This window comes from Mugil cephalus, chromosome 14, assembly GCF_022458985.1.
Source record: "Mugil cephalus isolate CIBA_MC_2020 chromosome 14, CIBA_Mcephalus_1.1, whole genome shotgun sequence".
NCBI classification, from domain to species: domain Eukaryota; kingdom Metazoa; phylum Chordata; class Actinopteri; order Mugiliformes; family Mugilidae; genus Mugil; species Mugil cephalus.
The window spans coordinates 16,537,026-16,563,565 of NC_061783.1; the positions used below are offsets into that span (position 1 = coordinate 16,537,026).

Genomic DNA, 26,540 nt, shown 5'->3' on the forward strand with positions numbered 1-26,540 from the left:
CCATTTAAACTCAGCTGGTGTAAAAACATGATAGTGGACATTTCAGCGGGTTCATTCTGCAGTCAATAAAAGTGGACGAGGTACAAAACCTCATCAAATTTTACAGTTGAAACTTGTTCATTTATGTTTATTAACTTTTCTAGTTTAATATAACGCACAAATTCTATTAATAGTAACGAGCTATAACTTTGTTAATTAGCAATTATATGATTGAGGGACTTAATTATTTACATACATAAAAATTAACAGTTTGGTTCTTTGTTACATATTGGTGACTTTATTATAATATTGAGTGATATAACCCCAGTGTCCACACATGAGGACATAATGTTTTCCGTAAACTACTTCCTGTTGATGCACAGTTTTTATAGTCTCTATAAAGAGAAATTACAAATCCAAACCAAACAAAAGGTCTCAGGAGGTTAAATGTAGTTATTTGTTTTAGTTTAGGAGCCACATACAACACAGGTTTAACACAATAGAATAACAACCTATAAACAACAAATTCACAACAAATTATTCACCTTGTTTTAGTGCAAAGAAGAACAAGTACGTTATGAATATTTACATTTAAGTTTACATTTAATGAGCTGTCCTGAATTGTGTTTAGGTGTAATTTAGGTGCACTGCTGCCACCTGCTGTTTAGTTCGGAGTTTGCAAATCCATTGTAGCCTTCTGGACGGCCTAAATTTGACCCCCGGGCCCTATGTTTGACATCCCTGATTTCACATCCCTATGTGGACACCATGTAGTCCACTAACAATCAGAATAACGGTCCAATCAGATTAAAAAAATCGACCTAAAACAACCTCCTCTATCAGAACAGACAGGTTTGATGGGAAGGAGTTTTAAATTGGATTCAGAGGGCTGCTGTAAACAATCTGCTCAGTCATAGATATTGGATCCTAATAATCATATAAGGTCTTGATCTGATCGTTTCTCTCTGGCTGGAATATTATTCCTGCACATGTTTAACCAACGTTGGCTGCACATCAGCTGACACGAGGAGTTTCCTGGAGAGGCAGAAACAAGGAAGTAGCAGAACAACGAATCGTTTGTTCGTGTTTTCAAACATGGGCCAGAGCCTCTGAAAACACGGGTCCACCCTGGTCGTGTTTTTCTGTGGAATTAATTCAGCGTTGTTGGTAAAGGTGGAGGAAAACTACTGACACATGTGAATAAATATCGAATCAGAATGAAGAAACATCACAGGAACTATCCCAGAGCTAAAGACTAAAGTCACGTCTTTATTCACGCAGTGAGAACCAGACAAAGCTTGATTCATAAACACAGGCAGGAAGGCTCCAACACGACCTTCAGTTCTTCATGTGGATCATGTGATTTCATTCAGTTCCTGGAATTATTTGAGCTTCAGTGACATCATCTGGACGGACCTGGCCGAGATATTTCTGAAGAATCACTTTCTAGTGACGTTATAATCTTTGTGAAAATGGTTCTGTTAAATCTGGGTTACTCAGAACAACTCGACCTTTTCTTTTGCTGTAAGATTTGCTCATTTTAAACTTCTTTAGGATCAAGTGACTCTGGATGAAGAAGAAGAAGAAGAAGAGATAGAGGAGGAGGAAGGAGAATTAAGGTGGAAAAATTAAGAGGCAGAAGAAACAGACGGGAGAGGGAAGGAAGAAAAAGGGTAAACAGAGGAAGAGATGACGAAAATGAGTTAGACTGAAGGGAGGAAAAAAAGACCAAATGGAAGATGGGAAGGAGACAGAAGAGGATGAAAGAAAGATGGAAGAAAGGACAGAGGAGGAGGAAGACCTTTACGTCTCTCTTCTCTAGCAACGACTGGGAACCACGTTTCTACATGAATGCATGAGTCCACTGATTTACTTCCATCTGCTTTACAGGAGCATCTGTTCGCTCCATATTAAAGAGGAGCTGCTGATGGTTTATTTAAAATTCAAATGATGCTCAATAAAGACAACCAGGACGCGGCTACTAAACAGAGACGATAGAGGAGGGGACGTGTGAGGACGCATGTTTCAGAAACTCCCCAATCAATGAGCAGCAACGTGACTATTTAACAGTTTTGACTGTTATTTTGTGTCTTTCTTAACTATAATCCCACAAACCTAACCATGGCTATTTGCTTTTCTTTATATTTCCGGCGACACTGATACCTAATAATAACACGTTGGACACTAACTTGGGTGCGTCATTCAGTGCGTCTATACCTCTTTAGTGAAGTATTTTGGTGTCCAGGGTTTGTTGTCAGCCGCCCTCTTCTTCTCCTCCGCTCTCTGACACTCCTCCAGTCTGTGTTTGTGCTCCGTGGCCCCGTCCATGTTCCCTTCCTTCAGAGACCTGGTGACGTGCTGCCATAGCCTCCTGCGAACGAGCCAGGGCACAAACGCACAACCGTTTAAAAGAATCTAATCCCGTCTGTTCAGGAAGCTGATTTTATTTTTGTTTTTTGTTTTTTTGTTTCTTTCTCCCCACCTGGACTCTGTCCTCCCCTGCTTTTCCACAGGCCGCAGCTTCTTCTTGGTGACGGGGAGTTTGGCCGTGTCGATGACTTTGGTTTCCCCGCTGCTGTAGGTGAACTCCAGCGTGCCGTTCCACTCGCCCTGCGCTTTGCACACGATGGTGTTGGTCGGGTTGTGTTTGACCTCCGCTGTCACTCTGCGACAGCAAAATAGAGACATTGCTCATTATTGGACGACTGTTGCCTTGATTTTGCATTTACAGGAAGAAGAAACAAAAGAAAAAAAAATCTATTTTTCATTGAAGCTGCTACACTGGAAAAATTCTCAATGTCTCAGGAAATATGTCAATAAAAGTTTTCCCAGGAGTTATTTGGTTAAATTTGCTCCTTCTGATCAGTGCTTTATAAATAATCTGCACATCTGAGACAATATTAGGCCTCAAATAGAAGCATGTCTGTGAGCCTGCCCTCTCATCCAAAAATGGACATTTCTGTCTCCAAAAAGAAAAACAAGACGTCGACAGCCAAATGCCAAACTCAAGGCTTCCAGACAATAGTCCACATACCAACGGGACATGGCGTCACTGTGGCTGTGTGCATTGTGTGCAGACTGAAGTCATGGAGGAGTTTGACCTTGGAGCTAATTTAAGTCTGTTTATAAACCTTCTTGGACAAGTTTAATATGTCCTGATGAAGCCAAAGGGTCATCATAATAAATAGTCCTTAAAGGAACATCTACCCAGTGGGACTTTTTCTCTGAATTCTCCAAATATGTAAAAAATATTTCATGTAATTTATCTCCTTAAAGGACCAGTGTGAAAGATTTAATACCATCTAGTGGTGGAGTTGAGGATTGCAGTCAAACAAATATACCTTACTAAACTTTCTTTTTCGCAGCACAGAGGGCCCCCACTTCAACATAAAACATGAAAACGTCCTCTCTAGAGTCGATATTTGGTTTGTCCACACCTATAAATACACTGGTCCTTTACATTGTGGTCAACTGCTATGCATCCTGTATTTAACTTAGATGACGTAACTCCCCCTGGTATTAATATTTAATAAATGACCAATGAAAGCAACATTTATGTCTCTTGTGATGAATAAAAGATGTTCTTCCATCTGCAGTAAAGTATTTATGCATAAAGGGACAGGGAGGACGAACCAGGAGCTCTCAGAGTGACATTGACGTATAAAGTCGGCCACTCACCTGTGCACCTTCCCTCCGTAGAAAGGCTTCGTGTGGAAGGTCACCGTGGCCGAGTAGCCGCTCTTGACACAGTTGATGGAGACTTTGCCCCCCAGCTCCACCCAGGGAACGGTGAGGATGGAGCGGGCGTAGGCACAGGGCAGCGTGAAGACGTACTCCTCGTCGTGCTCCAGGAGACACAGGACGCCTGCGAGGACAAACGAGACAAACGCCTTTATTCTAAGTGTTAAAATCAGGTGAGGAACGCCTAAATACTTAATGGCCATATAAGCGTTAAATTAAGTTACTAACGACTCAGATCTCTGAGAAGATTTCAGTGTTAATTAACATTTTTCAGAGGGGACAAACTCCACCACAATAATCACTTCCCTCAGTGAAGAATGTGCAAACCAGTCCATAACTCCAATCACGACTTCCCCATAAATAAGGCTTTTATAGAGGCACCTCGTGATCAACTCCCCAGCATGATCTGCATCATTCAATTAGAGCTCAAGTAGATTCATTTCACCATAAACAAGGCCTCTCTGGTTTTTCTCTGCAGCCTCGTGTCTATGAATAGTTCTCAGTTCTTACTTAACAACTTCATGCAGAGGAATTTCATTATAACGTTAGGAAGTGAATAATAAGTGGAAGACAAACTGGAAACAATTTGTCTTCCACTTATGGAAACATTTCTCAGCAAACATTCAGACATTTTTTTTTTACCCGATTGTTTCACTGACAAAAATGTCGTCATTGTCACTGCAGCAGGTGACGAAAGGAAAAGTAACGAAAAGGAACAAAAATTTACAAAAGTAACAAAAGGTAACACAAAGTAACGAATGTCATGTAAAGTAACATACGTAATGAAAGTAATGAAAAGTTATCGAAAACAAAGATGGTGACTAAAAGTAACATAAGTAGCAAAGTTACAAGCACAACACAACGTAATGAAACGAAAGTAACAAAAGAAAAATAAGAAAAGTTAAGAAATTACCAAAAAGCTGTGAAAATCACGAAAGTAACGAAAAGTTACAAACACAACAAAAGTAAAAAAAAAAAAAATTTTAAGTAAAGAAGAGTAAAAAAGTCATGAAAAGTCACAAACAGTGCATAAGTACTTTACTGCTATACTCTTACACAAGGCGACAGTTTCTGTTCAAAGTAGCAGCTAAAACCTGTTACAACCCAACACGTTATTTATTCTTTTGATTTATGATATGACACCATCATAAATGAAAGTGTCCACACGTGCACCACATGTTGCTTTACTTGTGCCTTAAATTACATCATGGGGACAAAAAGTTTCCTGAATCTGAATTTTGCATAATGACATGTGTATTTAATTGTGCATAAAAGCACATGTGCTTTGACACTTGTATAGTATATTTATCCTTATATACTTATGAAGCATTTCAGACCAGCTACTCGTCAGAATGAAGAGCCACTCACGTCCCTCAGTTGAGCTCTATTTGTCATTCTATTATTCTGTATTTTGTATTCCTACAAAAATACGCCCAGGGCGCCGAACAGACTAGAACCTCCCATGACCTCATGTTTACAAGAGAGCACTTGAGCTGCAGCTACGTTTCAACGCCTGCAGGGTGAAAACTGCATGTGACACCGCTGTGAGCATGTAATGATGCCGAGGTGCTGACACGGTGAGAGATAAACTTATTCGGAGTCACAACAATGGTGCGTAGTGATGCAAAGAGGATGTCAGGGTGCAATGTGTGACTTCTGATTGTTGGTGAAAGAGCTGCTTGTGCTACATGTCTGATGAGGTTATAGGCCCGGACTCATTCAGAGCCTTAGGAAGATCTGCAATACAGGAGTCCTCTGTTAGAAGCAAACGTCCTGCCTTCAAAAAATATTATTAGAAATGTGTATAAAGGCCTTTAGTGTGCAGAAGACTCCTTTGAGCAAGAAGGAGAATAGAGCAACCTTTTAACTAATAGACATCCCCAGTTGATTAAGTATATTTTTTTTAATTCTAAGTTAGTGCAGGATCCTACATGTGACCCTCGAAGGACTTCACACGATGTCACGCAGGTTAAATATCATCTACTCAGGCTGGATCGGCCGCAGTGACTCAGTTCCATTTCTGCTGCTGACTCACTTCCAATCAGTATCTTTCATAAGAACACAGCATCAGCTGTGCAAAAGAAAAAACCCGGCAATCAATACATCCTGATGAGAAGGTCACCATGTTCCCGCTCTGACGGCGGCACCTGCCTCCGCGTACGATGGCGAACCACTGCGTCAAGAACCTCCCGACAGGTGGCAGGAAGTCTGAATTAGTTCACGTATCCAGATTCAGTCGATCGGGCTCAAGGACTTCCTGCGAGTCCGCTCGGGGTGACTCATCCTGACTGTAGGTACTGTAACGGCGCTGACTTATTGATTGCCGCGGCCACATGGCCCACAAGCTGTGACAGGGAAAGAGCTGGTGAGACACTATTAAAAAGTGTCTATTTTTGGGGAGTTTCGAGGTTTCCTTCCTGTTCGCCACAAGACGGACTATACTTAACAGGAAGACATCTCAGCGATCATTTAGTATTGATCTGGATTTACTTGTGATTACCTGTGTGCATCCATTAAAGCTAAGTGGCTCTTGCTGGAGTTGGAGCTAGTAAATGATACTGAAATCAAATACCTGACTTTGCATGTGTGCGGCATGTCAAAAGTTTGCTCACCTTCGCCCAGCATGGACACTCCTATAGACATGCCCATGAACTTGCTCTTGGTCCACACGTGAGCGTTGACGCACATCCTCTTCTCCCGGCACTCACAGTAAAACCCGGACACGGGTGGATGGTGGGACACCTGCTCCGCCACAAATCGGACCCTGTAGCAGCCCCCCGGTGAATCCTCGCCCTGCTGCGCGTTGTTGGGGGCCGCCCTGCCCGGCTCCCGAGCCGAGCCCTGGTTCGACCTGACCAGAGGTTTCACTCTGTCCCGAGGCACTTCCCAGGAGCAGTGGAAGGTCTCCCCCAACACGGGGTTGTAGGGCTTCTTGGCCACGGCCCCTTTCCTCCCCTCGTGGAAGGCGGTCAGGTAGTACTCCACGAAGCGGACTATCCGGTCCTCCGCCGTGGCCCCAGCTGTGATTGACAGGAACATGTCCGGGTGGGCCATGAAGTTGGCGTACATCTCCAGCAGCGATCGCTTTTCCAAAATGAAGGTAGGCAACACCACCTAGGGAAGATAGCATGGTCAAACAAGGTGCACGATGTCTCCTCTCCCTCATGAGAGGCGGCGTTTCTTACCCGTGTGAGGTCCATGCCCAGTTTGAGCTGGGACAGCAGGTGGAGGATGATGCTCCGCTGGTCGTCAAGGACGCCCAGGTCCTCCTCCTCGTTGTCCTCCATGTCCGTCACCTCCTCGGTGGGGCTGATGTCTTCCAGCCCTTGGTGGTGCTGGGAAAACAAAAAAAGGAAAAAGAATGAATCAATAATTTCTACACTCTGTATACACATTATATTAGTTCAGGCTTGGTAACAGCTGGGCACTCAAATGGGAATAAACCAAAGTCTGCTGGGAACTATGTTCAGCTGCAGATTAATACGAGACTGTGAGCATTTAGGGCAGCAAAACGGCGCGTGCATCAAGGTGGATCTGCAGGGAGGCAAAGGGGGGCAGCTGCACACCTTTGCCTCCCTGTAGATCCGTTTCTGTAGGCCTCACGTAGATATGGGGGAAAAAAAAAATGGAAAAGGAGAAGAGAGGACGGCGCAGATAATAAATGTGGAACTGAGCAAGCAAACAGTTTAACCTGGCCTAACCAAAACATCCTGCCTGAGCTAATGGCCGTGCTCATCGCGATGCATAAACATGTCACCCAGAACTACTGCTCGTCTGCTTTTCACGCTCCATTTCTGGACAGAACAATACAATAAATCAGCTGCAGCAGGATCAATTCATTCTGGTCTTTTCAAGGGATTTGATTAAAAAAACGATAACCTGTCGTCAGGAAGGATATACAATTATATGACACTTGTTTTTATTTTGTTCAAACCTCTAAAACATAGGTCTTCAACAGCGGCCCCTAGGAGGTCAGTGGGGGTACTACAGGGGCGTCGCAAAAACCTTTGCTTGATTAGACATTTTTCATATTTTTTTTTTATTTTACACCCAAAATATAATTTTTTTAAATGCACATTAACACTCTGACTCTGTCGGGTTCCCTGCGATTGGCCGAGAGCCTATTCAGTTCCCATCTGCACGATGCAGAAGAGAAGTTAACAGTGAAGTTCGCTCCCATCACCCAACTACTGAGGCCAAAATGTTTTGGTGATTCACTGTCCCTGCTACAATTAGCTATGTTAGCTATGGAATTTGAACATGTATTATTTGAATAGCTTAATATTGAATGCAAAATGGTAATAATAATGTATATTTATAAATAGCACAAGGCTGAGTTTAATATAAAACACATATAGTAGGTAGTGGGTCCCTACTTAATCTCTCCATCAGTTTCGGGATCCTTGACCTGAAATATGTTGAAGACCCCCGCTCTAAAAAGATGCAAATTATCCCAAGAAGTGAATGTTACTTAAACACGACCAGGTATTAGTCCGGTCTTTCCTTGCAACCCCATTCTATCCATTCCGTGAGTACATTTCTTTGCGCGCCGCCTGTTTGCTCCGAGCGTTGGCCTCCACAATGCCTGCGCTGGTCAAAGCGGACAGATGTTGCGTCCTTCATTTGTGTTCCGTCACTCATCTGGAAACGGATCCAGTCAACGTTAAAAGAAGAGCAGATGCCTTTGATATCTCCTGCAGCAACTTAGGGCAGGAAGGAAAACGGGGAGGAGAAAAAAAAAAAGAAAAACAAGAAGGGGGTTGATGTATAATGCAGAAAGTGCTTCCCAGCCTTTGGGCCACAACAACTCCCCGCACCGGCACTCTGCTCTTGATCTTTCATTTATATACAGTAACAATACCAGATAGAGCTGCATTATATTTTTTTCCACGATTATTTCAGCTTTTTTTTTTGCTGCAGCGTAAGTGCCGAGCGAGAATCCTGCAGAGTGAAAGAAGAAGAAGAAGAAGAAGGGAAAATGCGAGAGCTTTCCAGGACCAGAGTGGCTGCCTGTCGCCTGAATATTTCATCCCGTGCATGCATACCAATATCCCCCACACATCCAACTCGCGGCGAGCACCTCCCTCCGACGAAACATCCTGCACAAAAGCGCAGACGGGCACGGCGCACGCATGAACACACACGTGTACAGGAGTCCCTGGAGCCGGTTGGTTCTCAGAGCAGGGTGATATATATAGAAGTGAAAGGGAAACAGAGCGAGGTTGGGGGAGGTCTGTTATGATTTCAGTGGTTCTAACTAATTAAAGAGGCTCCTGACAGCGGCAGGAAATTACTGCTGAAGAGGTCAGAGCATCTACGCTAAGACTTCTTTGAGGAAGTTTAACTAGTCCGGAGGTGAATAATAATGTGTCTGATAATGAAAAGGTAGAAAAAGAGAGAGAGATGTTGTTACCGTTAATCATTAGAGGTATTTTAACCTTTAAGCATCTGCTGTTCTGCCCTAAATGATGCTAGCGCTACTCTGTGTTATACAAAGCTACATGAACATTTAATTCATGTAGACAAAGCTCCAGTTCTTTTTAGGAAAATGTAAAGACATCCGAATACAAACCACCTTTCTCATGAAAAGAGCGAATCTACTGAGAACACTTCATAAAAATATAAATGATTAAGTTCAGCTAATGGTTTCATTAATAATAGATTAATCCTATTATAACATTTTATGGAGTAGTAGCCGCAGTAGAACAACGGGTTACATAACATTATATATGTATGTACTCGGGGCTCGGAGCATTTAAGCTTGTTGTGATGACTTTTGTAGAGTGGTCAGACAGATTTATAGCAGCGCTATCACAACGTTAAATAAAAAAAGAAATACCAATTTAAAATATTAGAAGAGTGCCGTTGCTGAAACATGTGCCAAATATTTCAATCAATGGAAGCTAATAGAAGAGAGAACAGGATGTCAACAAGAAGTCAATGAGTAGTGAAAGCTGAATATAAGACGGGGATGTACTTAAAGTTGCCGATCAGCCATAATATTAAAACCACTGACAGGCGACGTGAATAACATCGTAAATCTTGTGACAACACAATGTTTTTGGTGGGAGACTTTGGGAGTTGACATTCATGTGGATGATACTTAGACATGTACCACTCACCTAGACCAGACCCCAAACAATCCCAAACTGATCGAGTATCTGTGGAATGATCCACAGGGGCCCATCGCCTCAACTCATAGGACCCAGATCCTCCCCCCACTAATAATATTCTGTTTCCACAGGACACCCTCTGAAGGCCCACGTCCATTCTCCGATGAGTCACAGCTGCTTTAGAGGCACAAGAGAGTCCTACACAATATTAGGAGGCTGGTCATAATGTTATGCCTGATTGGTGTATATATCTCTGTTTCAGCTGATAAATGTGAGGATGAATTCATCTATCTTATATACTGTTAGGTATAACGGTACATTGTTTATATTATAACTTATAAATGATAATCCTTTGACACTCAGGTAAAGTACCAGATAATCCCACTGAGGCACGGTACTCTAAACGCAGCATCAATCATTGAAACAAGGTTTTTTTTTTATGTCAGAGTTGTAGCTGTTTTTTTTTTTTTCAATCATCCCAGTCACATAATTAATGAATGAGAACAGGAAAAAGTTCTTCTACCTTTTTCCGTTTCATTTCAGATGCTCAAAATGTTTCCCACCAGAACGAGTTCCCCCGCTGGTGAGTTCGGCCAATAATTTATAAAGTCAACATCGGCGCTAACGAGACACGCTAGGTAAGTAAGTGAGTGAGTGAGTCTGCATCCGACGTTGCTCACCTCACATCCAAAAAAAAAAAGATAACCGCACACAAAACACAAACAAACAGCTGATTGTAATCACTCACACTGCACTGCTGTGTAGCTACAGGCTTGACCTGCATAAAACTGGATCTCATCTCCAAAACAAAAAACAAAAAAACAAAAAAAAAGGAAAATCAGAAGAGAGACCTCGGGTAAACACCACCAAGAGTAAAATCCAGCAAAAAAAAAAAAAAAAAAAGAGTTTAAGTTAAAGCTTCTGCCTCCACAAACAGGATAACCGCAGCACGAGGCTTCAGTCGGCGTGAAATCCAATTAAAGAGGTGTTCTCCGAGTGGAAAACCCGTCTAAATCTGAGCTTTCTGGAGACTTCTGACGGGGGAAAACAAAAACCGTCCTCCTCCTTCCCCCGTGAGGATTTGCTGACTGACTGAGCGAGCGAGCAGCCCTCTTGAAGGAAGGAAGGTTGTTTTAAGAGAGAGCGGCTGAGTGAAGGTGGTGAGCGTGACTCTCCTCCGTCTCTCCTCTCTCTGCCCACCACCCACTCTGAAAAACAGGGGAGGCGGGAGGGAGGGAGGGAGGAAAAAAAAAAAAAAAAGAAGCTGTAGGAAAGTCCCGGTGACGTTTATTTCTCCTACACCCTCCCTCTACATCATCCCTGCTCTGCTGTGTTTCCCTGCACCCTGCTCTTTCCATTTTTACCTCCTCCCTCCTGTCCTCTTCTGACACGGCTTCCCTGCTTTCGCCCCCCCCACCTCTCCTTCCTATCTAGAGCATACATCAGGGCTGTGTGTGTGTGTGTGTGTGTGTGTGTGTGTGTGTGAGGCTTGTTTAATAACCCGTCCTCACTCCTGCAAACCTACAGCAGTCGACTCGTTCCCGGGGACACGTCTGTCATCGCGCTCTCCTCCGCCTCTTCCTCCTTTTATTTCTCCCTTCTTCCTCCCTGCATCCACTCCATCCTGACTCCCTTCCTCTTAATTGACTCCACTCTTCGCATTGTCACCCTCCCTCCCTCCCTCCCTTCCTTCCTTCCCCTCGTCTCCTCATTGATGCTATCCAAGCTATTCTGTTTCATCACCATCTTTCGAGGTCTCCTCGAGGTCCCCCCCTCCCCTCCCCTCCTCCTCCCCTCCCCGCTACCTTTTTTCCTCCCACTTCTCAGTTGTCCGCCTCCTTCCCTCAGTCTCTCTCTGTTTCCTCTAAATCATTAGGGGAGAGTGTGGGTGTCTACAGGAGGCTCGGGCTCCCACTTCAAAGAACGTCAACAAGCTACAACTTTCAGGGGCTCGTCCTCTTCAGCCCCCATCGTCCTCACTTCCATTTCGTTGTCTTATAAGAGGGGAGACTCTAAACCTTCCAACAAAAGTGTTCTCTTCCTAGCTCTGCCTTTGAAGTCGATATATTAAAGTAGATGTTTCCTCCTCCTCCTCTTCCTTCATCATCTTCTTCTCCATCTACTCCCCCTTTGGGAACAATCCCCAGAAAAACCGAGGAAAAAGGAAACGCGAGTGAAACGTCTCCACCCCGGCTCAGATTTTAATTGGCTGAATGTGCTTCCTGCTGCGTCTCCGCTGACGTACAGCGGAGCGTAACATTGACCCCGAACCCTCGCAGAAGTCTCGCTCCGCAGCAAGTATGAGGAGCGTTTTCCGACCTGATCAGCAGCTGAGAAGGAACGAGGCTGATGTGTGGACCTGACGCGGAGAAACAGAGCTGAGTGTTTAAGGAATCAGCTTGTTTAGGGAGCAAAGCGAAAGTTACTTAAAGCTCAGAAGTTTGACACTGCAGTAAGCGGTGATGTGCATGATGCAGCGATCAGCCGCAACATTACAACCAGTGGAGAAGTGAATGACGTTGAGCGTCTTGTGACAGTTCAGTGTTCTGCTGGGAAACTTTTGGAGCTGGGATTCATTCATGTGGATGTTACTCAGACGTGTAGCCCCCACCTAGACCAGACCAGGCCCCCCCACCCCATAGCAACGACCATCCTTGATGGCAGCAGCCTGACACAGGCACAAAAACACAAAAAACAGCACAAGGTGTTGACCTGGCCTCCAGCTTCACTAGATCCCAAACTGATCAAGCATCTGCGGGATGTAGGAAGATATTATATATGTCCATGAATCTTCTACTATAAATGCTACATGAAACAGAAAATTTGTTATTCATTAACCACTTCATAGAGATCTTAAATGTTGAGCGTTTGTGCAGCAGGCACAGTACTGTGCTTACATGAAAATATCAAAGCAAACAACAAATATAACTGTGCTGTAACTGGAAGTCATAGTGGTTGCAAGCAGCAATTTTAAAAGAAAAATGCACTAGGACTAGAGTTTTGTAAGAGAATGTGTAATTAAGACCAATGTCTTTTCTATTTTATTAATGGAAGTCAATCTTGTTCTTTTCTTAAAATAAAATATTTGTTCTGAATGCTTCTAAGTGTCGGGGGTGGGGTGGGGTGGGGTGGGCCCAAGGTGCCTCTTGCCTGGGGGGCCCCAGAGAGTCTTGAAACAGCCCTGATCCACAGAAGCCCCTTTCCCTTCAACCCACAGGACCCAAAGGCCAGAAGGTTTGTTTTGGAGGCACAAGGGAAACTGACACAATAGCAGGAAGGTGGTCATAATGTTACGCCTGATTGATTTGTATATACTCTTAAGATTTATTTGAATGTTATTTAGCTCATAACTAATACACTGTTTCCTGATGTTTTCTTGTTTCATTCATTTACATAGCTTTGTCAGGTTCACCCTTTAGCAGAATAAGGAAATGAGACACCGGCATAGTTGGACATTAATCTCAATTTACACATGCAGAGATTTAACTAACATATCCATTTTTATGCAACACAGCTTCTTCACTGCTATATCTCAGGTTAATTTCCAGTACTTGAACATGACATTAAGGTATCACCACTGAGCTGTTTGCTGCCGCGCTCGCGTTCCTCCTGTTAACCTCTGACCTCTCTTATATCAGCTTGGTATTTTCAACCATCATGACTGCAGCTGACTGCATGTGTTTTCCCGGTAAAAAACCCTCCGGCGGCCACGTCAGGATAAATCGCTCTCAGACTCACTTAACAGTTCCTCCTGCGCTGACATTTAGCCAAACAATCACTGAACTTCCCGCTTGTGTGCTTTACACTTAGCCTTTATTTAAGTAAGAGACGCGCTGCCTAAAAGACGGGGAATAAACTGATACGAAAGTAACAACTGTGTTGTTGTTGTTGTTTTTTTTCCCTGAGCTCCACTTCCTTTGCTAAATGTCAGGGATGTTTTGAATGTCAGCTGCCACGGAGTTACTGAAAAGCGTCCTCCGGTTTGGCATTTATCTCGACACAATAAGTGACAGTATCATGTCTCAGTTTATATTTAAGTGTTGCCTGATATGTTACATTACCGTGCAGCAAGGTGTTAATTAGCAGTGTTAACTACTCTTGAGTGCTGTTAACCTGTTAAAGCCTTGAAAGCACGCGGTATTTGAATTACCGTAACTCATAAACGTTTGCGCTGTTGACAATCTTCAAAGTGTGGCTGAACACTGAGAAGTTGTTCTATTGTCTGGAAGACCTTCGTGACATCTCAAGTGCGCAACTAACTTTGTTTAAACCAACAAATTCCTCCAAACAACTCTTCTCTACCTGGGTCTCATCGGTCTTGTGTCGCTCCCAAACCTGCAGTCGGTGCGTCATCATTACCGTAATGGCAGCTTTTTTTTCCAGAAAGCGCCACTTTGCAGTGTTCAGCCACACTTTGAATGTTGTCCATCAGTGAATTATGGTAATTGAAGTCTGTGCAGGCTGTAATGCGTTTAAAGTTTAGCTGGACTGCAGAGGCTTCAGCAAAACAAGAAAAAAAAAACAGAGAATAAAGACTATCTTACACCAAATTGAATAAAAACGCCTCACGTAACCACCATAATAAACTAATGATAACTGGTCCAATGAGAATCAGATTGACAGGGGAGATGTAAAGATAAATATAATCTCATAATAACCAAGTAAAGTGATTGTTTCTCTTCGGGTGGAATAAATACTCTCGGTGCATGTTTTGCACGACGTGAAGCAAGCGTGAGCCGATAGTTTCCACGAGGGACAGAAACATTTCCCTTTGAATGAGTTCAGCGCTTCACAGTGAACCACTTTACTTTAATGGTCTGACGTTTCGGGAACCAAGCGAACACATAAGTCTCATTTCGCCGTTTTTATTTTAGCGTCCAACTGTTAAGCAGGAATCTCTGATCTGGTTTAATTCTCCGTGTAAACGCAGGGAAATTAGAGGGAAAAAGGTGTGGGAGGTGACCCAGATGCGCCCGAGAATTTTACACTGAGGAAAGCATCAAAGGAAGGAATGAGAGGTGAGAGGTGCTGAGTTTTAGCGCATAAATCACGATGAGCTGCTTCATCAGCGCAGCGTCTAATGAGAGGACGTAAACAACGGTGCAGACTCAGGAGTCAGAAAGGCGCTAACGCAGACACGCTTACCCACTCTCACACCAGCTGAAAGGCCAATGAGAGAAACATTCGCTTTATTTTTCAGCCACTTAAACAATAATTGTTGCACTGCTGGAGAATATTCACTGGTAAAAAGTTAATTAGTCACGTGTGGCCTCAGAGGGAGCTGAGAAAATTCTGCTCATCAGTTCAATCAGTAAATAATAATAATAAAAAGTACTTTCACGCCTATTATTGCTAATAACTTAAAAAGTAAACTTGGTGGTTTCTATTTTAGGACGGCGGTGAGCGACAGGGAAGGAGGACGCCTCTAATAGGCAGGTGTCGTGTTCAAGCTAAAGCTGGAGGTTCAATAAAGGATGGATTACAGAGCAGACAGTGAGTCACGGGTTGATATTTTCCCCACAGACCGAATGTGAGTCTCATTATTATTATTTTTTATTTTTTTGACACTGGGATTGATAGGTCCTTTGACAGGTCTTTTAATAAAATTCGGGGAAAAAGTTGATGCTGCAGATTGTTAAACTTTATTAAAGTTTAAAGAGTGAATTCAGAACAAATCTCAAACAGAATTCCTCTGGGTTTGCTTTTCCTTCACATGCGCGACACCTGAAAAACTTACAAACACTTTTCGCTGTCACTCTTTGTGTTTTTTATGATTCGTCTAATGGGAATTCAGAAGAGGACTTTGCTGCCCTCTGCTGGAGGAAAAAAAAAACAACAATAACACGGATATTAAAAGATGGTAAGAAGATTTCACTTCTGAATAAAGCTAAGAAAGGAAATAGACCTGCCAGGTTATTCTGATGTCTGTGTCTCTGTTGTGGATTTTCATGATTGTAATAAAAGTCTGCTCTGTACTTATGACATCTTTTATTTCTCTATTTCTTTGCTCTTCCTGCATGAAGAATCCTTCCCTCCTTTATTGCCGTTTCTGGGGTTTCTACCCACACCTTGGTTTGTTTTAACCTTTTGTCATTCCAGCTCAGTTGTAAATAAATAAATAAAAAATAAAAGCCTATTTAGGACATACCCACAGTAAACCGAAAGCTGTTCATGAACATTTTGGAGCTCGTGCATGGTCTTGGTCTCTTTTGAAAGCCAAGACTCTGAAGTTTCTATCACAAAAGTCAGAATCACTCTAAGTCAGAGGACCCCAAATATATGGAGAGATTAAATAATGTTCTATACTCGACAGCATACAGGATTTCCATTATTTTACGTCAATTCTCGAGCTTGTGAATCAAAACTAAATTAACCTAATTAGCCCGTTTCACGGCAGACATTTTGATTCGCCACAGCAGGGTGAGCACTGGTGTATTATCATTGTTGATGGTTCAGGTCCGTGGCAGGTAAACCATGAAACTGAACCAGACAGCACAAAAAAGCGGATAGAGCCATAATTAAGAAGCATCGTTAACACAGAGCTGACTGAAGGTCTGTCATTAATCCCTTCGACTATAGCTACACAGAGGACAGGCCTAATGGTGAGCCGGGGAGTGTGCTGGAGCTGCTGCAAGTGCCTAAAGCTACCAGATTTCTGCAAGCACTTGCAATTTCCTTTCCATTTTCCCCACAGTCACGCACACGCGCTCATACCCTCGCTGGCTGCATACAAGGACTGAATATCAAATGCCGGCGCGGTGCTACATAATTCAAACAGCAAACCTTTATTATACAGAGGTAATGTGCTTTCTTGCTTGCTCTCAAGACCGCTCATGAGATTACAGGGAAAACTGGTCCACATCTGGCAAGCGACCAAGACTAACAAGAGCCGACCTTGAGCTTCACTGCACCGCAGGATGTCGCGTAGGACGTGGGGAGAAGCCGAACAGGAACTTTCATTTATTAATGAGCGTTGGGTGCAAAGTAACATAAAGCACTACTTTTAAACCTCCTAATTCAGTGAAGCGTCTAATTTGATTCCATCTGCAATTTGTTTCACGGCCACAAGATGGCAAACTCACTGTCTCATCGAATCCCCCCGAACCCTGGACGCACATTTCAATCTCTGTCCTTCATTAAAAAATCTCTCACTCCGGCCCGACCTTCTCTCCTCCTTCACAACACCTTCCGATCGGTCGGAGTACGGAGGGAGCATTCAGAGGGATGATGGTTGAAATATTTAAAGGGTGAATAAACACCCACTGTCAGGCTTCTTTGAAGGCTTTAATGAAATCTGGTTGGAGCTGCAGGGCAGAGACGAGGAGCAGGGAAATATCACGGAGCCGTGACTTTCAGAATGAGACTTCAGCTTTTCTTTACAACAATGAAATAATTTAAAAAAAAATATATATATATGTGAAATTTTAAACAGACCCACTTTTTGGTTCTCACTTTTTGGATCAAAACTTGTGCTGCAAATGGCAACTAATGAAGTGAGGCTTATTATGAATGATTAACAATTTACTAACCCCCAACAGACCGGTTAGAAGACATTAGCGAGGAGAGTAGTGACGCTTTAACGTGACGCCGTCCTCATTTTCTGTTGAGCCTTATCAAAAGTTTCCAACGAAAGCTCCGCGGCGAGCTCCGACGCATTTTCAAAACATTAGTAAATCATTTAAAAACCGATAAACCCTCCACAGAGACGGTCTCATCAGAGAGCAGCGGAGCAGACTTTTACAACGAGTTAATTTTTAACCAGGCCTTTGGTCTGACAATAGGGTGAAACATTAAATGTGACAGTGTGAGGATAAAGTCCTCGTGGCCGGACATGACCACGCTCGGTTCTTATCAGAATATGAGCCTGGTAACCTGGATTTTACTGTGTCTCAACCTACATAGAGACAAAAAAAAAAAAAACTCTGCTAGTTAGCTACGATTTGCTCAATGAAAATACTTGCTACACCTGAGCCAGGTGCTAACTTTGCCCCAAATTTGAACTTTCAAATGGTCTTAAAACCAAAACAAAGCTAAAAGACACTAAAATGCTCAGAAGTATGTGGTACTTCTGTCGAGGATATTTTGTAGGACACTTATAAATGTCCCTTAATGACGTTATCCATTTCTGGGGCCTGTACTGAATTAGCAGAAACACACTGACGGAGGCATCGCTGCCATCACAGCGTCTTTGAAAGGAGCCGAACCACCACCACGAGCTGCCCTCGCTTCCCCTGCTCTTAATTGCGCTCCGTGAAGTGTGTTGAACAGCTTGACAATTAGCCGCGAATGGGTTGACACCGCAGCACCGTTATACCCATTTTACACCCGTGTGTCAATAGAAAATGATCATTAACATGACAGAGTACACGACAGTCAGCCTCCCTCGTGGCGCTGAGGCAGGAAGTTGATGCACGGCTCACGTCAAGGGTGAAAATTTCCCTCTCTGCTTCCCTTAAACTGCTGCGTGGTGAGTTTTAAATGAGCTTCAGCCTCATTATGAGATCTGAGGTTAGTGTTGAAACAGGCAGTTCTTTTAATGCGTCGACTTTTGACAGGTAAAGACAAATGTCCGTTCGTCAAATGTGAACGAGCGGGCGTAGCAGTAAATGCTGCTGAGATGACACCGTTATTCTTCATCTTGTTATTAAATGCTGAGTTTCACATTATTACACCGTGCTGGAATAACCAGCCTTTGTTTTCACAGAGCCCATGTGGCTGCATTTTTAATAGGTTTCAATAAGAATCAATAAAGAGCTTTTTATAAAGTGCAGCGTGGGTTTACACAGAAATGAATCAAAGGGATTAAATAATTCAATTCATTCATTATTAGTTTCTTGAAAATGAATCCATTGTGTGATTTTCATGCATCCACATCGGCAGGTCCTAAGAGTGCCATAAAAATATTAATAAAAAGTAAATAATAGGTAGAAATATGAATGAATACCAAATAAGTAAATTTAAAAAATAAAAAATATGAATAATTAAAACAAAAACATGCAGAAAATACTTAATAAATAATTCTGTATATTCTTGTAAATAACAAAAATATAAATATTATTTGCATGTAAATTTCTCACTTGGTTTCTGGTTTTTTTACTCTTTGACTCCTTGTTTTGTTTTTTTTTGCTTTTTGTTAACCGTGAGCTCTATATCTCAGGTTTCTATTTCCTGCCTAATGACTGAGGCTGCAGTTTGAACTTCAAGTTTCCTCTAAGACTCACTCATCAAACAGAAATCTAAAACTAACCACCACTCTCAGTGTGTTCATGTGCAACAGAGAGACTCCAGCCTCCCTGGAATCGCTTTAACACCGGACTAATGCGTATCAAGATACCGGTTATTGAAGATTACGGCGTTATTACGCCTGCTTTTAAGGGGAAGCCGCAGCCCCTTCAGCACCACCGCCATTTCCAGCATACATCCTGAAAGTAAAACACTCACAGCTCGCGTTCGCGACAGCCGAATATACGTCTCAGATATTAATGTCTCTGCCATTAGAACAAATCCAGTGTGGCTGCAGCTGGTAGTGCTTTGATGTGAGCTCAATTCATCCTTTTTTTTTTTTTTTTTTTTTTTTTTTACAAGGTATTCATAGAACCGAGATCAAACATAGCTACTCTTAACAGCAATAGGGTTTTTTTTTTTTGTGAAAATATGTCTGTGAAGATTCTCAGTATCCAGGTCATGGTACATCTAAAAAAAAAAAAAAAAAACAGAGGTAGCAGGATTTGTTGTGGTTTTCTTTAAGATGACTCACCATCATACAGGAATGCAGTTTTTTATACACGACTATGGTTTATATATGATCCCTTCCAACACTCAAATAAAAAGTTTTGAAACAAAAAGTCTGGAGAGTTTACGGCTCTTAATGAGCCGCTGGAGTGCAGCTAATTTAGACAAACGACATCAATCTGAACAAGAGTCTCTAATTGCGGCAAAGCATTCGATGAGTCACTCAGAAATGGAGAAGACACTTGGGTGAGGACAGTGAAACATCTTTAAGAAAACTCTAAAAAAAAAAAAAACGTAGCTTTTAATTACTACAAGAAAATAAAGTCAGCTTCTTTTTATGAATGCAGCAATTTATGACAAGTTTTTCCTTTGGGGCGGAAAATAATAAGCAACTAAATAACAGCCTCCCATCTCCACCCGCCCCGCTTTCTTTCCACCAGGCTGACGCTCGTGTACGTCAAAGTCACACGGCCTCTATTTCCTGTTACAGATACAGAGGGGTCCAGGCAGACAGTCAGACGGCCCCTTTCTGCAGCAGACAACCAGGCAAGAATCCACGGAGCTGCCTCATGGGAGCGGCTCAGTTCCACTTCCACACTATGTGACCCACTTACTTGACAGCACCTCCGTTAAAACTTTCAGAAGAGACGAGTGTGTCTCCCTTTGCTGAGCAACAGAGGCGACAGAGTGAGAAGAAACCGAGGCAGAAATCCTCACTATCGTAACATCTTCAGATCGGCTCCTCTGGCGCAGTTTTCTGATCTCGCAAGTGTCGAAGAAAATCAAAGTGTAATTCATCACTTAAAGGAAAACAGTGCTCAAGAGTTCTGTTGCTGAACAGAAAACATTTCAGTGAGAGAAAATGGGCTGAATACTGCGTGTGTTTACTTTGCATAATTTCAAGAGAAGCTCACAAACACAGTAGAATAGCTGCAATCTTTGCTATGTGCAAGATTTCTACCAATTAGAGGTCGACTGATGTATGACAGGCCGATATTTGTTTTACTGGTATCATTAGCGGCCGATACAGACACAGATACAGACAGGCACATCCACAGGCAGCCCTGTCTTGCTGGTGATGCTGCGGACCCGTGCAGCCCATACATTGACCCTCCCCGACTAATAGAGTGCAAAACACTTGTACTCATAGGTATGTGGAGTAAACCTAAAAATAAGAGTTTTTGGTTATTTAAAAAAAAATTGTTGTTGTTTGTTTGTTTTTTTAAAAACTCTTACCAAACAAAGATCTATCCCTGTGCAAAGTTCGGATCCTTGATTTGCCCATGCCTGTGCTCTACCTCTTTTTACCAGTTTATTTTTTATTTTGTATGCATAAGAGTGTTAAATATTATTTGAGTTCAGTAAATGTTTATATTTTTGGTTAAATTGAGATGTAACATTTGCTATCATTGTGTCATTTTTATCGTGTAAATAGAGGTAAAAAAAAAAAAAAAGCAGTATTGGCTCCAAATATCAGCTCAGAAAAATCGGCAGCACGTATCGGCCATCGGCCATTACTGAGGTTCTGCCCCATTTCACGCAACATCCGTAACATTGGCACACTGTCTTACTCGGTACAGTGTCCTTCGGCGTTTTGAAAGGCGCCTACAAAATTTTTTTTTTTTTCAAATCGGCATCAGTATCGGCCCTAAAGAATCCATATCGTTCGATCTCTACTACCAACACAGAACATTTACAGTTGTCACTGGACTAAAGAGAAGATGCTTTGATGAAAAAGTGACTCGGCAACTGACTAACAGGTCTGCTAACATGCTGTAGGAAATACTCGGAAAATAAGAAAGCAAATCTAGAATTGCTATTTAGAAACACAGGTTGCAGAACAACCTAATTTGGGATTTTGACAAGGCCAATATAAGCAAACAGAAAAGATCACAGGCAGTGGCCTTTACTGCACAATATACACACTTTAATCACACCTTCACAATCCAATACACAAACTGCCGTGTTCTACATCCTTTGCTTCATCAGCCTGAACTTTGGATCAAAGCATTGAACGTGTAATGATTTTTCCTCACAGCCATCCGCCGAACCCCCTGCCTCAAATCTGTCAGAAACGCACAATAACTCAGTCTCTCCTGGATTAATTGTGCAGCGCTCTCAGCCTCCATTCTGAGACCAGACCAAGACGGTGGGAGGGGGGTGGAAAGAAAGAGAGACAGAGAGGAGATAACCGACAGCGTGACGTCATCTTTCTCACCTCAGCACCATGGGACAGACTCCTTTTCCTGAGGGCCGGGGAGGGCTCGGCTGATCGTAGAGGAGTCGGACCTCCGTTCTTCAACTGCTCCCCTGAGGGCGACTTTGGTACAGTCCACACAGGAACACCATCTGAAAATTGACAAGGCAGCGTCAGAGCCGGCGGCGGGGGCTTCACGGTAACAAGAATGAACAAGAGCTGGCCGGGACTTAAAGATCGATTCTTTGGGGTTAAAATCTCATCTCTCCTATTTACAAATGACATTCAGTATTAAGGTGTGTGCAGGGCTGACAGAGACCAGACACCGATGTGTGTATAAATGTGATATTTGTTCTCTTTTATCTGATTTGTCATATTAGCTCAGTCAAACATACAGAGGAGACAAGGACGACGATTCAATTTGACTCCAGGTCATGTCATGTTTTATTTTTTCAGACTTCTAACCATGTTGCAAAATGCTCAAAAAGATGGCTACTACTTTGAATCAGAAGTTGCACAAAGGCACCATGTGAAGGGCTGGAGAGACAGCAAACAAGTCCTGAACCAGAACCAGTAGTCGAACTTATCTATATTCAGAGTGACATTAGCATCAAATTGTTTTTGAGATCAATTTGACCAAAATGATATAGTGATAGTGAGTCCAAACATATTACTAAACCCTATGTCTAGCTACCACTAGTTGTGCAGTGGCCTCTTGCTGAACTGTAGGCCCATGAGTGTCCATAAATATTAAGTAATGTGGTAAAAATAAAAAAAGAAATCATGCTGATGTAAGAGAAACCTATAGGAGGAACTGAAGGTTGCAACTGAAAGGCTCTAATCACTAAACTTGGCGCGTCTCCTGTATGAATAGACTCATCAGTAACTCCATTTACGACCTACATAAAAATATCTAACACCAAGCTGCAAGTCTTCTCACTTGAAAGCTTCTAATACACGTGGCGGCAGCAGCTCTCAATAGAGCCGTACCCAGGGCCCTTCTCATGTCCGATCCCAGCGCTTATATCAGGTTGAAAGTCTAATGCACCCAGAAATCCATTAGCCAGAAGTGAGCGGTGCTGACACAGGTCGAAGTGCCGCCGGGCCCGAGGCGAGTCTGTCCCCACAAAATGTGCTTTAATAGCCCTGAGGCCAGACTCCTGCTTTGGTCATCTGACAGTTTGACTGGCAGAAACCTGACAAGTGTGAGCGAACCTCCTCTACTGAAACTCCTGTAATGTGAAGACGTGACCGGAGGCAGACCTAGCATGAAGGCCAGTGAGATGTGACTTGTAAATATAGTGAAAAATGATTTTTTTTTTTTTTAACACCGTTTTTTCTCAAGACATCTGGAGGAGGTTAATGGGTAAAATATGTGGGAATTGTTATAGTGTTTATGTTGTGAATGAGTTTTCACAAGTAATTAGAGGGTATGCACGTGACGTCACAGCCAGCGTAGTCTCCATGGTTACGGCCACTGAGTGGCAAAAGCTAAACGGTTGAACATGGAGATTAGCAGCATTAGTTTATTGGCTTTAATAGAGTCTAAATTGTAAAATTAATTTAAAAAAAATGTGAAGAACTGTTGTATGACTGACTGTACGAACAGATTTAAAAAGCAGTCAGAGATATAATTTTTTTTTACAGATATCTCCGATAAGTAAATGGATCGCTGCATTACAAAGACACAACTACAATCCAGGCACCGAAACCTGGTGTTGTGGTGTCAGGTAATATTAATTTATGCTGTTTTTGGTTTTTTTGTTCGTTTTGTTTTGTTTTATGAAGTCTTACCTTAAGTTACTTCTTAAGTTACGTCCTTGAGGGCTGTCAGATAAGTTTGTGGATGTAGTTGTTTTGTCGTAGTTACGCCCGACAGCAACTATTTCGGTTCCAACAATAAATAACAATAAAACAATGAACAGAATATTTATGATCACTCCTCGTCATCCTTTTAACGTCCTGTTTGACGCTAGCTTACAGTATTGTTTGGCTAACGTTACTCCTCAGTAAAGCACTTAGCGTTAGCATCTTTTATTTAGCTACATTTATCATAACTGAAATCACCTAAAACTAACTTAAACTCACGTAAACTCAGGCCAGTCCACGTTTCTAAATCCACATTAGTTCGTATGGATCATTGTTGAGCCCAGTTGTCCTTAATTTGACCTGATAATCCACATTTTTCCTGGTCTCGCTGTTACTGATACATTCCACCATGTTTTTGCCACTCAGGGGGGCGTGGCCTTGGGCGGCAGTGACGTCATTGTATACCCTCTATAGCTATTTTTATTTTTTTTAACAGATATAAACACTTGGATACTTTCTCTGAGATGTCACAGTGAAGCGCCAGAAGTAGAGACACTCTAGAGCAGCGGCGTGTTATTACCATTGGACTGAGGCATGCAGGTGAATCAAAAGGCTATCGCAGCTCAAACAGTGGAGACACAGACATTCATGCAGTGTTGTTGTTTCCAATGGCTTTCCATTTCTGGGCAGTGACATCCTGACATTCAGACTTTGCTCCTCTTCTATCTCCCCCTTACTTTCTTTCAAACTAAGACATGCCGTATTCACCTTGCGCCTCCATTTTGGTGAATCAGAGCACTTCTGCTTTAAGTTGTTCATGTTAAGCTGCAAGGGGACTCGTTTGCAAAGTAAATTTCCTTTATGGATTATCATTTCCTTAAAGGAAAACGTTCTTTGTGCGCGGGTGAAAGTGAGGAGAGGGGGGGTCAGGCTTCAAGCTCTTTATTGCAGTGACAGAAGGGATGAGGGGGAGGGGGAGGGGGGATTGGGTCCAAAAAGGGGCGAGAGCGAGCAGCAAAGATCCTCCATGACACCAGCTGATAATATGCTGTCTGGTTTGTGACTGGCAGGTTTTTGTTGGGAGTTTAAACAAAGCTCCTCCAAACTCTCTTTGCCATTAACTAGCGCTGACTCCAAAAAAAATAAATAAATAATAAATATGATTTTGTAATAACAGGAGCCTGGAGGGACCAGCGTGCCAGCAAAACTCAGTCCAACCTCATGCTCGGCTCGCTACCAGAGAGTTTTCTCGCCCATGCAGCGGCAATGCTTTCTCGTGAGGGCATGACGATACCATTCAACCAGCCAGCCACTCCCTTTATCAGCTGCATCAAACCAGGATGCCGCCCATGCCGGTGAGCCACGCGACCCCATCGCTCGGCCAAACCGAGGAGACCCTAACAACGAAAACTCCTCACTGAGGTGTGGGGGGTACATGCCGGAAGCGGGGAGCAGCTGGACCGCCACAGGACTTATCAGCCAGGCAGCGGAAGGAAAGAGGTTTGTACTTGCGGCCGGGTGGTCCCACTCCGCACCACCCCCTGTCTGACGAACAGGTACAGGGCAGGGTGACTGCTGCCGCAAAAAGAAGACCAACAAACTGGTGAGGACTGGAAGACTCAGAATCGGATCCTGCACCCACCCCCCCCAAACCCAGAGACCAAACGACCTCCCCACTTGGCAACCACGACCTCCTGGTAAAAACCTGCAGGGCGTGAAGATGGCTCTGAAAACGTTTCGCTTGCTCTACGCGAGGACACCAGCTGTTATTAGTTAGGATTCACAGCAGTTGCAGTGGATTTTTAATGTGAACCAAGAAGTTTTTTGGGGGAAAATGTATCAAAACAGTTCTTACACTTTCTAAATCCCAAGGTGTTTTTGGCCTAGATAGGATATAAAATTCCTCTCGTGGGCCCTCCTTCTCGTTGCATGTGTCTCTAACTCCCGTAACAAACTGGGTACCCCATGCCTACGAGCTTCCTTGAGGAAGTTTTAACACATCTCTAAACTCGTGTTCAGACAGAAAATGGGTTAATTCTAGAAATAGCAAGAAGGAAAAGCTTGATTTCTCTCTATACACTTTAAAGGGAGCCCAACTACCCGTTCACAAGAAACAAATTTTTGTCGTTTGCATACATCAAAACAGTCCTCGTTTTGATGTAGCACATTAAGTGTTTTAGTCATTGAGCACCATTAAGTACGAACCCACAATTTGAGGCTGTTTTGTCAACAGTAAAGAAGACGACTATGCTGCAGGAGTCCCACTGCAACTGCTTTGAATGCCATTAATCTGCCATCTTCCACAAATTGAGCAAGCTGCAAATTGTCCGGGCCACCTTTCAGGCCTGCGGGGGTGTTTGGTGTTCATTTTCTGTGTGACTTTAAAAGAGCTGCGGGTTTTTCTCTTTTTTTACGGTGCTGTGGTTCTGTAGCAACCTGGCCTGTAAATATTCCTCTTTACTTGGGAAAATAAGATTAGTCCACAACATTTCCACTTTATTTTAAAGTCCATGTCTGCCTTCCACCGTGAACTGCTCCTTAATCCTCATCCTTGGTGTTATGCTAATAGAATCACCCTCAGGCTGCAAATGGTTTTAAATCGACACAACTTTATTGGATCCATTGTGATCTGGCACAGAGAGGGTTAAACATGGCGGAGGTCTGACATTCTAGGCACCAGCGTGGATTCCTTTGGCAAAGACTTAATCCTTTGAGGAGATTTAAGAAGTGCATAGTATTAGTCATTATATTTAGCTTTACTCATTCACACATAAACCCTGAATTTTACCGACATGCATGTAGAGAGACATTCTGAAATGCTTTCAAGGGCTCTGTAAACAATGTTGACGACAGATTTGTTTCCATACACGCTTCACATTCATGCTTGCACTTGGCACTACCACTTTGAGGAAGTATTTCAGTGGACTCACGGCATTGGGGAGACACAAAAACGAATGGAAAACAACACA

General features: G+C 42.9%; 1 protein-coding gene across 1 annotated transcript in view; it reads right to left on the minus strand.

The window, feature by feature from the left end:
• The window catches only part of LOC125020161 (oxysterol-binding protein-related protein 10), a 76,635-nt gene that overhangs the window by 1,613 nt on the left and 48,482 nt on the right, over positions 1 to 26,540 (minus strand). The window contains exons 7-12 of the mRNA XM_047605455.1: positions 21,784 to 21,914; positions 6,906 to 7,055; positions 6,333 to 6,834; positions 3,658 to 3,844; positions 2,462 to 2,644; positions 2,197 to 2,350 (exon numbers count right to left, since the gene is read on the minus strand). Coding sequence (XP_047461411.1) covers positions 2,197 to 2,350; positions 2,462 to 2,644; positions 3,658 to 3,844; positions 6,333 to 6,834; positions 6,906 to 7,055; positions 21,784 to 21,914 — 1,307 coding nt within the window. The remainder of the gene's footprint in view (positions 1 to 2,196; positions 2,351 to 2,461; positions 2,645 to 3,657; positions 3,845 to 6,332; positions 6,835 to 6,905; positions 7,056 to 21,783; positions 21,915 to 26,540) is intronic.